An 18,403-nucleotide genomic window follows, 5' to 3' on the forward strand; every position below is an offset into this window, starting at 1 on the left:
AATTCCTTATATGATTGTCTGAGTAAGTTGTCCTTGCACATTTTATATTTGATATTGAAAAAAGAAAATAGTTTTGCTTAAGCACTTGAGTGCTTGAGTTGAATATATAAATAGGGAAACATTTGGCAATTGCATATGTAGGTATATAATTATAAAAGGATACGTTGGAATCCCTTGAAACAAGCATTATTACAATCATTAGTATCAAGTGGCAAAAAAAACATAGGTAGTCTTTTATCATATTTTCAAATAATTTTTATATATCAAAATAATCTTATGCACATAAAACAATATAATGCACTTAACACGATTTTTTCAGTTTAACCACGAAACGTAACTGACATTTGACACCAAGATAGCTGCCGATTGAAGTTAGCCAAAGAGAATAATTTAAAAAAGGCGCAAAATTCAAACGAAACCTTTTTTTTGCCTGACTTTTTGTTTGAATAATTTAATTATCTGTGTGAGAGATAGATTGGAAATCATGTTAATGGAATAAGATATAATTAATGGAAATATTTAAAATGGTATTTACAGTGCCATATCGAAAAATGTTGAATTTAAAAGTTTAGAATTACTTATCATTTTAGAAGTTTAGTATTTATCAAGTTTTACAATATTCGTAAAATAATTTTTTCAGGTATACTTTTGTCCAATTACTATAATTACAGGTAAAAATTATGGGCGGATATCTTATATATAAAAATGGAGCTCTCTTTCAAATGTCCGAATAAAACTCGAAAACGGCTGAATCGATTTGGCCAGTCTTAGTCTTGAAAAATTCGTGCCAATCCAGAGAATGTCCAAAAGGTGAGAAATTATTTCAAATCCGCGTAGAAACTTTACATTTATAATTTGAAAATTTTTGTAGAAGCGTAATTTAAATAGAACAATGGACGGTGGCAATTTCGTGAAATGTCAAACGCTTTTGACAGATGATGTTCAATTACGTTTAATAGGATGTTTTACGCGAATATTATTTATTTGTGATAAATTTGTAGTAAGTAGTTTTGTTTGTAGTTTTATTTATATACAAAAACGTTAGTAAACGGGCCCCAAGTGTTACTAGAGACTCAAAATATAAACTTTTTCGACATGTTAATATGAAAATGCATTTTTGGCATATTTTTCTCAAACACGGTGCTCTGAAAGATCTTATTTGTATAATTATATGCTCATTGGTATTTATAAAACATTTTCTAGGTTGTTATATTATTTTTTATTTATGTTATTTAAATTCAGAACCTAAATTTGGTATCGATCAAATGGACCTTTTGTCGAATAACATTTTTCCAGTTATAATTTTCCAGAATTTATCGCAGAATAGATAGTAATATATGAAGGTCCGGGGTTAAAAAAGTCAACCACCGATTTGTCAAAAATCAGTAAAGTTAAGCATTGTTTAACAACAACATTTGAAAGTAGAGGAAAAAAGATTTATAGCCAGCTACAAGCTTGATTTGAAAACGGTAATCTTTGAAATGGGGGAGATAAACGGTAATCTTTGAGAATCCATAATAAAAGTATTTTCTTCCGTTGGTAGTTTTTAAGCATTAGTTAAAAATGTAATTATTTTGTAAAATACCTTTAAAACTATAATAAGGCTTTAAATCTTTTTGCCACCTGCCCGTTTCAAGTTTGCCGGGTATATATATATAATATATATATATATATATATATATAAGTTGTAATGATTATGATAATATATTTAATTAGAAACTCCCAACATAATAAAAAAATATAAATTTATTAACTATAAAAATATTTCGATATCAAAAATTATACATGACATGTCCGATTGTTTTTTTACAAATCAAAACCAGCCTGCTTGATATCGCCACACACTCCCTGCCCAGTGTTGATCTCACAGTTTAAAAAAAAATACAGGGAAACACGTTATAAAAATGTGGTGGGAAAGCAGATTATAGCAGACCAGTGTTGTAATACTGGTCAATTACAAATTTCCATGTTTCGTCAGCAGATCCACCGTATGTGGTGATTTGACCTGCCATCAACTCCATATTCTGCATAATGTTCTCGATCTAATGGGTATTAGTTATATCAGAATAACTTAATGTTTAGAATGCATAATTTATGGGTACAGTTTCCATTTCTACAAGCGTTGCATTCGTATCTGATGAGTTCCGATCAGAGAAAGAAGTTGGCTCTTTATCCAAATCAGGATCATTGGTTTCTTTGACATAAGAGTCCAGAATTGTGGAATCCAATAAATTATATCAAATTTTGTTTTGATTCGTCGTTGTCACCGATAATGGGAGGTAGCATTATAAGACGATTTGTTGAGTTAACAGAGAAAGAGAGGTTGAATTGCATTCCAATGAAAAGTTCAGGCTCCAAATTATTTTTTCTGTCAGCAATAAACACTGAGGTCTGGGTATACCAAATGAGTAACCTCGGAAGTCTGATCCAGATAGTAAGTGCGTTAACTATGATGGATTGGACTGGACATACCTTATAGGTCGTCACTGAAGACCAGTGATTATGGTGCTGCGTCAAAATCAATTTTTCTTAAATCTTCGAAAAATAAAACTCCTTTATCTTCATCTCCATCGTCGTGAGTCACCAATGTGGGAGTTGTAATGATTATGATAATATATTTAATTAGAAACTCCCAACATAATAAAAAAATATAAATTTATTAACTATAAAAATATTTCGATATCAAAAATTATACATGACATGTCCGATTGTTTTTTTACAAATCAAAACCAGCCTGCTTGATATCGCCACACATATATATATATATATATATATATATATATATATATTATGTTAAATGTTAAATATGAACAATACAACACTCCGGATTTTAACACACACTTTATTCGGTTATAGAACATATAGAAGTTCTGATGCTGTTCAAACAATAAAAAAAATTATCCGGAATTCCGATTATCCGGAATTCCGATTATCCGGAATTCCGATTATCCGGAATTCGGATTATCCGGAATTCCGATTATCCGGAATTCCGATTATCCGGAATTCCGATTATCCGGAATTCGGATTATCCGGAATTCGGATTATCCGGAATTCCGATTATCCGGAATTCCGATTATCCGGAATTCCGATTATCCGGAATTCCGATTATCCGGAATTCCGATTATCCGGAATTCGGATTATCCGGAATTCCGATTATCCGGAATTCCGATTATCCGGAATTCCGATTATCCGGAATTCCGATTATCCGGAATTCCGATTATCCGGAATTCGGATTATCCGGAATTCGGATTATCCGGAATTCCGATTATCCGGAATTCCGATTATCCGGAATTCGGATTATCCGGAATTCCGATTATCCGGAATTCCGATAATCCGGAATTCGGATTATCCGGAATTCGGATTATCCGGAATTCCGATTATCCGGAATTCGGATTATCCGGAATTCGGATTATCCGGAATTCGGATTATCCGGAATTCCGATTATCCGGAATTCCGATTATCCGGAATTCGGATTATCCGGAATTCGGATTATCCGGAATTCGGATTATCCGGAATTCGGATTATCCGGAATTCGGATTATCCGGAATTCGGATTATCCGGAATTCGGATTATCCGGAATTCGGATTATCCGGAATTCCGATTATCCGGAATTCGGATTATCCGGAATTCGGATTATCCGGAATTCGGATTATCCGGAATTCGGATTATCCGGAATTCGGATTATCCGGAATTCCGATTATCCGGAATTCGGATTATCCGGAATTCGGATTATCCGGAATTCGGATTATCCGGAATTCGGATTATCCGGAATTCCGATTATCCGGAATTCGGATTATCCGGAATTCGGATTATCCGGAATTCGGATTATCCGGAATTCGGATTATCCGGAATTCCGATTATCCGGAATTCCGATTACCCGGAATTCCGATTATCCGGAATTCCGATTATCCGGAATTCCGATTATCCGGAATTCCGATTATTCGTATTATCCGGAATTCCGATTATCCGGAATTCGGATTATCCGGAATTCCGATTATCCGGAATTCCGATTATCCGGAATTCCGATTATCCGGAATTCCGATTATCCGGAATCCGGATTATCCGGAATTCGGATTATCCGGAATTCCGATTATCCGGAATTCCGATTATCCGGAATTCCGATTATCCGGAATTCCGATTATCCGGAATTCCGATTATCCGGAATTCCGATTATCCGGAATTCCAATTATCCGGAATTCCGATTATCCGGAATTCCGATTATCCGGAATTCCGATTATCCGGAATTCGGATTATCCGGAATTCCGATTATCCGGAATTCCGATTATCCGGAATTCCGATTATCCGGAATTCCGATTATCCGGAATTCCGATTATCCGGAATTCCGATTATCCGGAATTTCGATTATCCGGAATTCCGATTATCCGGAATTCCGATTATACGGAATTCCGATTATCCGGAATTCGGATTATCCGGAATTCCGATTATCCGGAATTCCGATTATCCGGAATTCGGATTATCCGGAATTCCGATAATCCGGAATTCCGATTATCCGGAATTCGGATTATCCGGAATTCCGATTATCCGGAATTCCGATTATCCGGAATTCCGATTATCCGGAATTCCGATTATCCGGAATTCCGATTATCCGGAATTCCGATTATCCGGAATTCGGATTATCCGGAATTCGGATTATCCGGAATTCGGATTATCCGGAATTCTGATTATCCGGAATTCGGATTATCCGGAATTCGGATTATCCGGAATTCCGATTATCCGGAATTCCGATTATCCGGAATTCCGATTATCCGGAATTCCGATTATCCGGAATTCGGATTATCCGGAATTCGGATTATCCGGAATTCGGATTATCCGGAATTCGGATTATCCGGAATTCGGATTATCCGGAATTCCGATTATCCGGAATTCCGATTATCCGGAATTCCGATTATCCGGAATTCGGATTATCCGGAATTCGGATTATCCGGAATTCGGATTATCCGGAATTCGGATTATCCGGAATTCGGATTATCCGGAATTCCGATTATCCGGAATTCGGATTATCCGGAATTCCGATTATCCGGAATTCCGATTATCCGGAATTCGGATTATCCGGAATTCGGATTATCCGGAATTCGGATTATCCGGAATTCGGATTATCCGGAATTCCGATTATCCGGAATTCGGATTATCCGGAATTCGGATTATCCGGAATTCGGATTATCCGGAATTCCGATTATCCGGAATTCGGATTATCCGGAATTCGGATTATCCGGAATTCGGATTATCCGGAATTCGGATTATCCGGAATTCGGATTATCCGGAATTCCGATTATCCGGAATTCGGATTATCCGAAATTCCGATTATCCGGAATTCCGATTATCCGGAATTCGGATTATCCGGAATTCGGATTATCCGGAATTCGGATTATCCGGAATTCCGATTATCCGTAATTCCGATTATCCGGAACTCGGATTATCCGGAATTCCGATTATCCGGAATTCCGATTATCCGGAATTCCGATTATCCGGAATTCCGATTATCCGGAATTCGGATTATCCGGAATTCCGATTATCCGGAATTCCGATTATCCGGAATTCCGATTATCCGGAATTCGGATTATCCGGAATTCGGATTATCCGGAATTCGGATTATCCGGAATTCCGATTATCCGGAATTCCGATTATCCGGAATTCCGATTATCCGGAATTCCGATTATCCGGAATTCCGATTATCCGTAATTCCGATTATCCGGAATTCGGATTATCCGGAATTCCGATTATCCGGAATTCCGATTATCCGGAATTCCGATTATCCGGAATTCCGATTATCCGGAATTCGGATTATCCGGAATTCGGATTATCCGGAATTCGGATTATCCGGAATTCCGATTATCCGGAATTCCGATTATCCGGAATTCCGATTATCCGGAATTCCGATTATCCGGAATTCGGATTATCCGGAATTCGGATTATCCGGAATTCCGATTATCCGGAATTCCGATTATCCGGAATTCCGATTATCCGGAATTCCGATTATCCGGAATTCCGATTATCCGGAATTCCGATTATCCGGAATTCCGATTATCCGGAATTCCGATTATCCAGAATTCCGATTATCCGGAATTCCGATTATCCGGAATTCCGATTATCCGGAATTCGGATTATCCGGAATTCGGATTATCCGGAATTCGGATTATCCGGAATTCGGATTATCCGGAATTCGGATTATCCGGAATTCGGATTATCCGGAATTCGGATTATCCGGAATTCGGATTATCCGGAATTCGGATCATCCGGAATTCGGATTATCCGGAATTCGGATTATCCGGAATTCCGATTATCCGGAATTCGGATTATCCGGAATTCGGATTATCCGGAATTCGGATTATCCGGAATTCGGATTATCCGGAATTGGGATTATCCAGAATTCCGATTATCCGGAATTCGGATTATCCGGAATTCCGATTATCCGGAATTCCGATTATCCGGAATTCCGATTATCCGGAATTCCGATTATCCGGAATTCGGATTATCCGGAATTCCGAATATCCGGAATTCGGATTATCCGGAATTCCGATTATCCGGAATTCCGATTATCCGGAATTCCGATCATCCGTAATTCCGATTATCCGGAATTCCGATTATCCGGAATTCGGATTATCCGGAATTCGGATTATCCGGAATTCGGATTATCCGGAATTCGGATTATCCGGAATTCGGATTATCCGGAATTCGGATTATCCGGAATTCGGAATATCCGGAATTCGGATTATCCGGAATTCGGATTATCCGGACTTCGGATTATCCGGACTTCGGATTATCCGGACTTCGGATTATCCGGACTTCGGTTCATCCGGACTTCGGTTCATCCGGACTTCGGTTCATCCGGACTTCGGTTCATCCGGACTTCGGATTATCCGGACTTCGTATTATCCGGACTTCGGATTATCCGGACTTCGGATTATCCGGAACCAATGGGGTTTATTGTTTTTATAATACTTCATTGTATATAGCATTCAAACAACACATGCTTATACACTTAAAGTATTAATATTTTTGATTCTCTAGAAATTGTCTAGAATATACCTTATTTAGCAAAACAACGTTTGCCGGGTCAGCTAGTTACAAATAAAAATGCAAATGCATTGAGCAATAATTTTATGAATGTAAAGTTTTAAAACAATATTAAATTTTTCAAACAAGTTACTTTAATTATTATTTATTATTGATTATTGTTTTTATTATTCATACTATTATTTTAATTATTATTTTTTTATTTATTTATTCTATTCACTTTCTTTAACTCCTTTATTCTATTTTTTTTCTTCTTGATTTTGTTTTTCAATACCCTAACTTTTAACTTATAGATTGTATTGTAATCTGATTGTAAAAATTATCAGAAATAAAAAAACAACTTTCAGAATCAGCCTAACACGATTTAAAAATAGAGCAAAACTTGAATAAAATGAACAATTTCGTAAAAAACTATAACTAATCCAAACTATAACTATATAACTAATTTAAAATTAGTGGTAATAGAACTGTAATGGAAATAATAAATAGGGGAGGAGAGGCAAATCATTGATTTTGTGGTGTTCTCATGCCATGGACCTGCCTTCGGGCAGACTACTATTTATTATTATTATTGTTATTATTATATTGACCCTCAGGAATAAGCCGGTCCTTCTTGTCAAGCATCAAGTTATTAGCAAGAAGCAAATATACAATAAATATTTTCTAGCAAGTCTAAGTGACAATTGCTATTTCAACCTCACAAATTATTAGAAACTTTTATAATGAATGAAAATAACTGTCAACATAATATCGATAATTGTCCATTATATAAATAAATCACTAGAAGAAAAAAAGTACTGTTCAGCAGCATTCTTAGACATACAACAAGCATTTGATAAGGTATGGCATACTGGACTATTCTATAAATTAAAAATGAATTTGACGTACTCTCTATATTTAATAATAAGATCATATCTGTCAAATAGGAGTTTTTAGTAAATATTTTAGAAACTGAATCATCAAATAAGACAGTTTCCTCAGGTGTTCCACAAGGAAGCGTCTTGGGGCCAATTCTATTTTTAATATACACATCTGACATACCAATAACAACTAACACTTTGATCGCTACGTTTGCTGATGATACGTGCATTCTAGCCAGCCACATAGATTCCAGTTCTGCATCTGAGTTACTCTAAAACCATTTAAATTTATTAGAAAAATGGGACAAAACCTGGAGATTTGGAATGAATGGCTTAAAGTCAGTACATGTCACATTTACACTTAGAAGAGAGACTTGCCCACCAGTAAGAATAGGAAATACTCAAGCACCTCAAGAAGACCATGTGAAATATCTCGGCATATACCTCGATAGAAAACTTAATTGGCGAACTCATATAAAAAAAGAGACAACAGCTTGAGATAAAAACCAAAAAGCTTTACTGGTTACTAGGAACTAAATCCAAACTAAGCGCATACAATAAGCTACTTTTATATAAAACTTTATTCAAACCAATTTGGTGTTATGGTATACAATTGTGGGGCAGTGCTCATAAGACCAATATAGAAATTATACAGAAATTTCAAAACAAATTTTTGAAAATTGCCTTAGGAGCTCCAAAATATGTTCCCAACTGGTTGATTCATGCTGACACGAATACACCTACCATAAATGAAGTAATAACAAAAACAGCACAGAAGTATAGAAACAAGCTAATCAATCACCCAAATACATTAGCAAACTCATTGATAACAGAGAACTATCGTTGAAGGTTGAAAAGAAAAGCGCCACTGGATTTAAGAAATCAAATCTCCTGAGAAAAAAATGGAAATAACTTAATCATTATTTATAGGAAATTATTTAATAAGTAAATATTGTAAATTTTATATCGAAAAAACAACTACTGAGTTGTTTTTTCCAACAAGTCAAAGTAGTATACAATGTACCTTTTCGGCGGACTATTGTAAATCCATTAAATTTACTGAATGTCCTATACTGGACAGTTGTAAATAAAAGAGCTAATAATAAAAAAAAAAAAAATAAAAATAATAATATCGATAACCGGCTTCACAAAAGGATCACCTATTCTATCTTATCAAAATCGGCGCTATACACAATATAAATTTTTAAATAAAACATATGTAAATATTTTAGCATGGAAAATCGATATAGATCCAAAGAAATCGCAGTCAACGTGTATGAAGATATATCAATGAAATGAGAAAGTTTTAATTTTGGAATTTTGCGAGAGCTTGGCACCAATCGTAAGAAGAAAGAAAGTCATTAAGTTAAGAAACTTAATTTCATGAAATTTTAATATGCAGCATGTTTTTTGAATTTTTGGAATGTAAACGCTCTTATTGTACCAGCCTCCCGCCGAACCATCTTTTTACAATTATTAGATAAATGCAAGATATTTTATCGATATTTTCTCCAAAATTCTGGATTCAATTTTAAAAATTCAAAAACTTTTCGAAAGATGTCATTATATTTGTGAATGGCACAAATTCGGTTTGAGTAAGGCCCTATTTTATAATTAATCCTACAATATCATAGATCTACAAAAAGTATTATAATCTCAAATTTAGTATCTCAAAATATTTACCTCAGTAGATTTTTTCCTGTGAGGACTACCTCCGTTTTCACTGACCGAAGAGCTTTCGTCCGGCGGAGAACATACTTTTGCGCCCTCACTAAAAGAAGAAAACATTCTATGAATAAAATAATTATAATAATATATAGAGGGTATGATTTAGAATCGAAAAATAAAAATTAAATTTATTCTTAATATATGAGGCTTACTCTTGGTAAAAACTATGGAATTCTACTCAGAAGTCCCAAGTTCGATACCACTGGCAGCCTGATGTCAGATAGTTGTGAGATTGTGAGAACGGTTATCACTTGGAAATATAATTCCAAGCAAAAGTATCCCTTTTTAAGTGTGTTATCACAATTAGCATATCTAAAGTATGTTTGTATGTATATTAGGTTGGTCCTTAATATGGACATTTTCAAATTTCCTTGCACCCAAGGGCTCAAATGGTTCCAAATTGATAAAGAACAATTCTCTGAAAGTTTTAGATCTTAATATTATCTTTTAGATAAAGCGCAATTCAATAAAAGTTTTGTATGGAAATAGCATGAAACATCTTTCAAAAATTTTGCAGGGCGTCGAATTTTCAATAAAAAATGACACAAATTTTCACTTTTCATTCATTTGTCGCTAAGTTATACCTAAACATTTTTTTGTAGTTTTCAAAATTTTTTCCATGCTATTTCCATATGAAGTTTGATTGAATTGCGTACTATCTAAAAGTTAATATTAAGAGCTAAAACTTTCAGAGAGTTTTTTTTATCAATTTGGAACCATTTGAGCCCTGGAAAGCAAGGAAATTCGAAAATGTCCATATTAAGAACCACCCTCTAATGTATATGCATGTATATATATATATACTAGCTGACCCGGCAAACGTTGTTTTACTAAATAAGGTATATTGTAAACCATTTCTAGAGAATCAAAAATATTAATTAATAATATTAATATTTTAAGTGCATAAGAATGTGTTGTTTGAATGCTGTATACAATTAGGTATTATAAAAACAATAAACCCCATTAGTTTGTCTATAGTTTGTCAATACAATCAAACTGCAAGTTTTATACACTTTCTATAGAAAACATCGTATAATCCAATCCAAGTCATTTTTGGTCTTTCGACATATTGATTACGTTTCAAGTTTTTCAGATTCTTTTTAGATTCTGGATTTTGTGTATAATTGTAAATAATACTACTGAGCTTATACAAAATTTTCAAATTTCTGCGAGGAGAGATAAAAAATGAATTAAGTATTTCTTCTTTGACCTGCTTTTTGAATAGTTTCAAGTTACATTCGATGAATTAAAGTAAATTTAATAAAAAGAATATATGTAGAGCAGGGTGAGACACAAAGGTCCAATTTGACTTTGAGCAAATATAAACTATATTGTGAAAACCATAACAACTATATCACAACAAACAAGACATATCAAACGAACAATTATCTGACTACGTTCAATAAACTGACTTCTACTTCATCATTGTAGAAATGTGCTTTTTTGATGTCTTCCAAAAATTTGTTATCTAGACCTTTTTATCCTATATGCGGGGTAACTTGTAACGGGCAGGTGGCAAAAGGTTTAAAGCCTTATTATAATTTTAAAGATATTTTACAAAATAATTACATTTTTAACTAATGCTAAAACTACCAACGGAAGAAAATACTTTTATTATGGATTTGAAAGATTACCGTTTATCTCCCCCATTTCAAAGATTATCGTTTTCAAATCAAGTTTATAGCTGGTTATACATATTTTTTCCTCTACTTTCAAATATTGTTGTTAAACAATGATTAACTTTACTGATTTTTGGCACATCGGTGGTGGACCTTTTTAATCCCGGACCTTCATATATTACTATCTATTCTGCAATAAATTCTGGGAGATTATAACTGGAAAAATGTTATTCGACAAAATGTCCATTTGATCGATACCAAATTTAGGTTCTGAATTGAAATAACATAATTAAAAAATAATATATCCTAGAAAATGTTTTATAAATACCAATGAGTATATAATTATATAAATGAGATCTTTCAGAGCACCCTGATTGAGAAAAATATGATTTGCAAAAAAAAGAGTGCTACAACACCAAAAAGTCCATTTTCATATTATCATTTCAAAAGAGTTGATATTTTCGGTTTCTAGTAACACTTGCGGCCATTATTTATATATAACGTTTTTGTATATAAATAAAACTACAAACAGCTACTTGCTACAATTTAATCATAATTAAATAATATTCACGTAAAACATCCTATTAAACGTAATCGAACATCATCTGTCAAAAACGTTTGACATTTCAAGTATAAGCCACCGTCCATTGTTTTATTTACATTACGCTTCAACAAAAATTTTCAAATTAAAAATGTAAAGTTTGTACGCGATTTTGAAATAATATCTCACCTTTCCGACCATCTCTGGATTGGCACGAATTTTTCAAGACTAAGACTGGTCAAATCGGTTTAGCCGTTTTCGAGTTTTACTTGGACATTTGAAAGAGAGCTCCATTTTTATATATAAGATATATATTATCAGATCTAGATACATTCCATTATCAGGTTTACAACTTGCTTTTAAAATATTTTCAAAATCTTTCTATACGAGTAAATATTTACCTCGGTTACAACCAATCACATCGCACAAACCATGTGACAGAGACAGCGCTCTACAAACTCTATTCCTGTCCCTGTCGCACTGATTGGCCAGTACATTGGTTCTTAATAAAACAACAATTGATTCTGGAAACAAATAAATGTTGAATAGTTTTTATTGCTGTCACATTCGGGATACATCATATTTGGTTTCACATTTCATTCGTCCAAAAATTATAATAATTTATTACAAGTATTTTGGATTTACGCACATAGAGATTCTTAAAATATAATTATTTTTATTGGTTTTTATCAACAAGTACTAATTATTAACCCGTACCCCGCTTTGAGTCGTTTCGTTTTGCGTTAACTGCGATTGACAAGTATACTCGTCATGGAGCAGAATTTTGTGTATCGACGAATATATTTGTCGTGCGTGTAAATTAGATACTTTTGCGTTTCGCGTTTCTTTTCTTAAGTTAAGTAACTGCGATTGACGTGTATACTCGTCAAGGAGAAGTGGCAGAATTCTGTGCAGCGAATATATTTGCCGTGTGTTAAATTAGATACGTTCATAGATAAGTAAACATAATGGATACGTTTGTGTTTTGTGTGTTTTTTGTGTTAGTCAACTGCGACTGAAATAAATATAAACAAATATAAATCATGGAAAAGTGCCCGAATTTTGGGTATTGACGAGTATATTTGTTGTGCGTGTAAATTAGATACATTTGCGTTTCGCGTTTCTTTTCAAAGTTAGTTAACTGAGTTTGACGTGCATACTCGTCACGGAGAAGTGACATAATTTTGTGCATTGGCGAATATATTCGTCGTGCGATGCTCATATGGAGTAGAGTATATATAAGAATATATTGTTTTATGCATTTACGAGTAATATTACATCACAAATGCAGCGTTAAATGAAACTGATATGTAAAAATACTAATATTTCAAAAATTTTGATACTGTTAACGCCTCAAAACTAACCTCCAAATGGAAAAAATATCAATATAACATTAGTTATTATATATTATAGTTAAGCGTAACTGAAGTTGGCTCAAAGTTTTTGTACTAAAAATGTTTGTCTTAAGAAAGTCTATGTGCGGGTATGTCCCGAGAAAAAATATACAGGGTGTCCCATAATTCAACATCAATCCGAATCAGGGTGACAGAATTAATTGAAACCATTATGAAAAAAATTAGAAAAAAAAAATGTCGTATACATCTCGAAAATTTTGGGCATTTAAGAATAACCTAGAAATCTGGTGAAAATAAATAATTTTGGGTTTTTTTGATCAATTTTGGAAAAATTCAGTCAACCGCAGTCAAATATTTGTTAAACCACAAACCCAAAATTCGTCATCTTTATAACTATTCTCTTTAAAAAAAATGTACTAGTGCTTTGGCAAGTATCATTAAAAGTTTGTGCACTCAATCAGGATTGTAAAATAGTACAATACTTGTTAGTTTCATCCTAAAAAATCGAGTGAAAAATAAAAGTCTCAAATAACCCGATTATTGGTGACTCCAACAAAAACGTCACTATCTATCCTGCTCACTCTTGGTAAACTTGAACGCTACTATCTCTCTTTCTATTTTGTATTCTTAGCCAAAATTTTAGGTTGATATAATAAGAATAGATTTTATCCCCTGTTTCGGCTTGACGTTTAATTCGGGGATACTCTGTACATTAGGGTTGTCCTTAATATGGATAATTTTGAATTTCCTTGCTACCAAGTGCTTAAATGCTTCGAAATTGATAAAATTCTCTAAAAGTTTTAGCTCTAAAAGACAATATGGATAGAGAGTGCATGTTATTTGGGTAATGGATACAGTGTATGTTATCTGTGGGTAAGTTGACGTGAGAGTTGGATTTTGTCTTTGGCAGAAGTTTCGCACGGTACGGAACCCCTTCGTTTGTAGTTCAAGCTGATGCTGAGAGAAACTGCTCCACAATCGCTGTCGCACCTGATGTGGGAGCACTTCGATTTGGAGGCGTGCGTCATTCAGGATCCACATACAAATTAGGATCAACTTTAAAACTTCAACTTCAACTTTTTTTCAGAAATTGAAATTTTTTGCACATCTTTACGTTTCAGAATATTTCATTACTGTACGGAAAGTTCCAGCAATTTGCCACGATGTCATACACCACTAGTTACTCACTTAATGTAATAATGGCAGCCGGAACCGATCCCCTTCCCCATGAATAGATCTCAAAATTTCTCCATGTTTCTGCACAGTCGTCAAATTTAAACTCTCGTCTGCTGGTGGCAGTGTTGGAGCAGGTGCAGAACCGCTCCGCCTGTTGAGAGACCTGTATCTGCTTCCTGCACCTACCAAAAGCATCGGATCAACATTTTCTTTTTGCCAGCAACTTCCTCTAGAACTTCTTTGTGAAGTCGAAATTCCAGACTGATGCGGTGCCGTGGATAATGGAACTAGGCCTGGAGCCTTTAGAGATTCTGAAGACGTTGACGACCTGAAAATGGCAATACAAAATTATGATATAGCTCAAATAAAAATACAATTATCCTTTTCCCACCTGCTGGTTGCTTCCGGCAGCACATATCGCTCGTGTCCTCCATTCAAATCAGCAGCGGTACTCATATACCTCGCTCTGGTGCTTGCCGCACCAGGCTGTAAAGGTGGAAACGTCTGCTGTCTGATTAAATGCCTTGAACCACCACCAGATGTACCAGATCTGCCCAGAGGACCGTGTTGCAATACACTGCTCAATCGGTCAGCATTTACAGAAGTCATGGAGGTGATTGAAGTTTCTGGTAGCAAGTTTTCAGCTGATAGAGGACGCCAGAGTAAAATAAAAATGGGAGTAAACTGTGAGAAAAATAAAATGTGCGGGTTTTATTTTAAGAAAGATTTGACTGTCAGTAATGTATTTTTATTTGAATTTGAAAAATTCAATCCATAAATAAAAAGTTATATTCAAATATATCATAATTCAATCAATTGCGAAATCACCAATTTGTATAATGTTGACATAAGTTGTATCTAGTATAAGAATGATAAAAATACCTTTAGATTGCTTCTTAAAACTTGCATCTTCATCCAGTGCTAACAAATATCCTATTATTCACAATTTAAGTAGAATATAAGATGTGGAAGATATATGAAAATGCTATGTTGATGATTTGTCGAGATTCTTTCAAATCCATATGTGAATTATATTAATTATTATGCTGCCAAATCTTTCACATCAGCTTCGTTTAGTTTTTTCTATTTAATTGGTTCAACTTATTATAATTCTTTGCAGTTGATGCTATCATTTAATAATAAACAAAAGGTTACATGCTTAACCCAATTGTGTCAATACAATATTTTGTTAATTTCGCAAATTTGCATTATATATCTTCATAATATATATTTGTGCTTGCAATCAATATTTAGTGAAACGTACATTTAAATTTTATGCTATAAAGGTCCAAAATTGAAACTACTAAGAAGCATTCATTAAATTCTACCATTCTTAACATTTATGTTTCCATGAATATATTCTATGAATTTTAAATGTATGTTAATTTTGCCTTGCCCTATTAGATTCATTAGCTTTGTAAGTGCCAAAATCTATATAATCTATAAAATAATATTATTCATCTGTCTGTTTTTTGTACATAGACTTCTCTATGTATAATATCAAGAAGCCTCAATTTGATTTGTGTTTATTTCTCAAGTGTAATTCCCTGTAATATTATTTAATTAACTAACAATCAAGTATATTTACCTCTATGATATTTCTTCTGATTTATCATCAAATTCATAATAAACTTGAGTAAATTATCTTCAAGTATTATAATATAATTTAGAGTATCCAAACAATCATCTGTAAGTGAACTTAGTAACCTCTTTTATTTTGCGTTTGCATTGTGTGTTCTTGGTCATCTTTATAACATGTGAATAGAGTAACCCAAATAGGAATATAGTAATCTTCAGAATTCCTCCATTGAAACCTAAACAATCATAATTTAATTAAACATTATGTGTAGTTATTGCTAATATTAATAAATATTCAAGTATAGGGAAACCTATATTTGTATTGCATATAAGAGTCTAATAAGCTTCGAATCATAATTTGATTACACATTCTTTGTAGTTATTCTTATTATTGAGAATTAGGCAAAGGTAGAGAATCCTACAGTTGCATTACAGATAAAAGTCAACTTGATTTGTAATTATTTTTTCACTAAAATTCTGTGCAACAATATTCAATTAGGTTAACAGTCGAGAACATTTACCTCTTATGATATTCCTCCTGATTGATTGAAATCATAATAAACTTGTGGAAAGTATTTTTAAGTATTAGAATATTATCTAGTATTTGAAGGCAGTCATCTTTGAGTAAACTTAGTATCCATTTTATTTGCATTTAAAAGTGTGCCCATCGTCATCTCCACAAAAAGGTTATATTGTCCTGAATGAGTAGAGTAATCCAAATATCTCCAAAAATCCTTCATTAAAACCTAAACAATCACAAATTGATTATACATTCTGTGTAGTCATTGTTATTATTAATGATTATGAGAAATTAAGTATTATGAGAAACCTCTAATTGTATTACAGAAGTATTAAAAATTAAGTTTTTAAATAAAGTAAGTTATTGCTAATATAGTCACAGTATTAATGTAACAGATTTTTGTACTATAAATAATCATTAAACAAAATCACCAATAAATACAGCATTTTTAATAAAAATGGTAGTTGAACTGACATGACATTTGACTGATAAGACTAGTGAAAAACAATTACACAAGTTTACACAAAGTTTATATAAATATAATTAGAATAATGTTTTAACAGTTCATACTTACATTTTAATCGGTATTTATCATATCCTGATGTATTTATTGAAATACCTTTGATCATAGATAAAAGAAGAGTATGAAGAAGCCTTTGATTTTGATGCAAACGAACAATGACGAACGATGTTTTCCATATAAGTTTATTTATCTCTGATGTTTTCCACACTTACTATTTTGGCTAACTTCGCAGCTTTCAGATAAGATAAATTTAATTTTGACGTTTCAAACTGAAAGAATAACAAAAATTTTGTGGTTATATATTTATATAAACTCAAATTTGCAAAAAAATGTGTAGAATTTGGTTTCCAAAAGTTTTACACAAACTAATTGTGCCAGACATAATGTTTTTAATCATTTGTACTTAGTGTCATTGTGTAGTTTTAACGAATTTATTTCAAATTGTTTGTTATTGTTTTGATCTTTTGAATTCATACAACTGGCTGTTGTAATGTTTAATTACCCAACGAATGTTTAATTACCCAGCGAATAGTGCTTAATTATTGTGTGTAATTATGTTTCAACTAGTTTTTTTTAACAAGTTTTACCCATAAAATTTGATTTAAAACCCAATAATTAATACATTTGATACCGGGGTTAAGTTTACGCTCAGAGGCTCTTTGGACTACGCGAGTACCCTCCAACCTGCCTATATAAAAGGGTGCTAATTAGCGGGCGGCTCATTAGCGCGTCAGCTCTCGAACAGTAAACATCTCGCGCAGTGGTGCAGTGCAAGTGATCAAAGTGAATAGTAAATATTATTATTTTGAAACCAAGTAGTGTTTTTTAAGTGTGTTCCGGTGTGCAGTATATACTTATTAAAGGTAAGAGCATTTATTTTTCATTATTTTGCACAATTTTTATGTTTTATTAGCACAACAATTGACGCCGTTTGGTACAGATATGTAAATAGTCTTTACATCTGTAAAAATGTCTTAGGCGTGCTTAATTCTTGATTTATTATAAATTTATTACATGTTATTTAATATTATGGCACCTTTACTCAATATTTATTGAAATTTTTACGTTTTTTTGCAATTTAAATTTTGTTACTTTTTAAAAATTCAAGATGGCGGCCATAATATTATTGACAGTTATTAGTACAACAACTGACGCCGTTTGGTACAGATATGTAAACTGTGTTTACATCTGTAAAAATGTCTTAGGCGTGTTTAATTGTTGAGTTATTATAAATTTACTACATATTACTTAATATTATGGAAAATCGAAGATGGGGGCCATAATATTTATGACAGTTATTAGCACAACAACGGACGCCCTTTGGTACACAAATGCAAACAATGTTTATGTCTGTAAAAATGTCTTGGGCTATTGCTTAATTGTTGATTTATTATAAATTTATTACATATTATTTGATATTCTTGCACTTTTCCTCTATATTTATTGAGATTTTTGCAATTTTTCGCAA

At 33.2% G+C, this 18,403-nt stretch overlaps 1 protein-coding gene across 5 annotated transcripts; it reads right to left on the minus strand.

Moving 5' to 3' along the window:
* Positions 1 to 12,230: 12,230 nt before the first annotated feature.
* LOC113375314 lies at positions 12,231 to 17,093 on the minus strand. Of its 5 annotated transcripts, XM_026615259.1 has the most exons (7): positions 16,987 to 17,093; positions 16,414 to 16,638; positions 15,903 to 16,128; positions 15,197 to 15,397; positions 14,706 to 14,998; positions 14,327 to 14,642; positions 12,231 to 12,307 (listed from the first exon to the last, which is right to left on the minus strand). In XM_026615259.1, the coding sequence occupies exons 4-6, from the start codon at positions 15,227 to 15,229 to the stop codon at positions 14,327 to 14,329; spliced, it is 642 nt and encodes a 213-aa protein (XP_026471044.1). In that variant the 5' UTR covers positions 15,230 to 15,397; positions 15,903 to 16,128; positions 16,414 to 16,638; positions 16,987 to 17,093; the 3' UTR covers positions 12,231 to 12,307. The 5 variants fall into 5 exon arrangements, with proteins under 5 accessions (XP_026471044.1, XP_026471058.1, XP_026471037.1 ...); XM_026615273.1 differs by lacking the exon at positions 12,231 to 12,307 and having other exon boundaries at positions 12,831 to 14,642; positions 14,706 to 14,958; XM_026615252.1 differs by lacking the exon at positions 12,231 to 12,307 and having other exon boundaries at positions 12,831 to 14,642.
* Between the last annotated feature and the right edge of the window lie 1,310 nt (positions 17,094 to 18,403).

The sequence above is a fragment of the Ctenocephalides felis genome, unplaced genomic scaffold (genome assembly GCF_003426905.1).
Source record: "Ctenocephalides felis isolate EL2017-DRISC unplaced genomic scaffold, ASM342690v1 CF-g0.4_SCAFFOLD_00845, whole genome shotgun sequence".
NCBI lineage: Eukaryota > Metazoa > Arthropoda > Insecta > Siphonaptera > Pulicidae > Ctenocephalides > Ctenocephalides felis.

Bases quoted from the DNA above. Each gene is read 5' to 3' on its own strand.
- LOC113375314 (XM_026615259.1), bottom strand. From the start codon at position 15,229: ATGAAGATGCAAGTTTTAAGAAGCAATCTAAAG. The intron at 14,999-15,196 runs GTATTTTTATCA...TTTTTCTCACAG, and splicing joins TTTTAAGAAGCAATCTAAAG to TTTACTCCCATTTTTATTTT. The intron at 14,643-14,705 runs GTGGGAAAAGGA...TGCCATTTTCAG, and splicing joins CTGCCGGAAGCAACCAGCAG to GTCGTCAACGTCTTCAGAAT.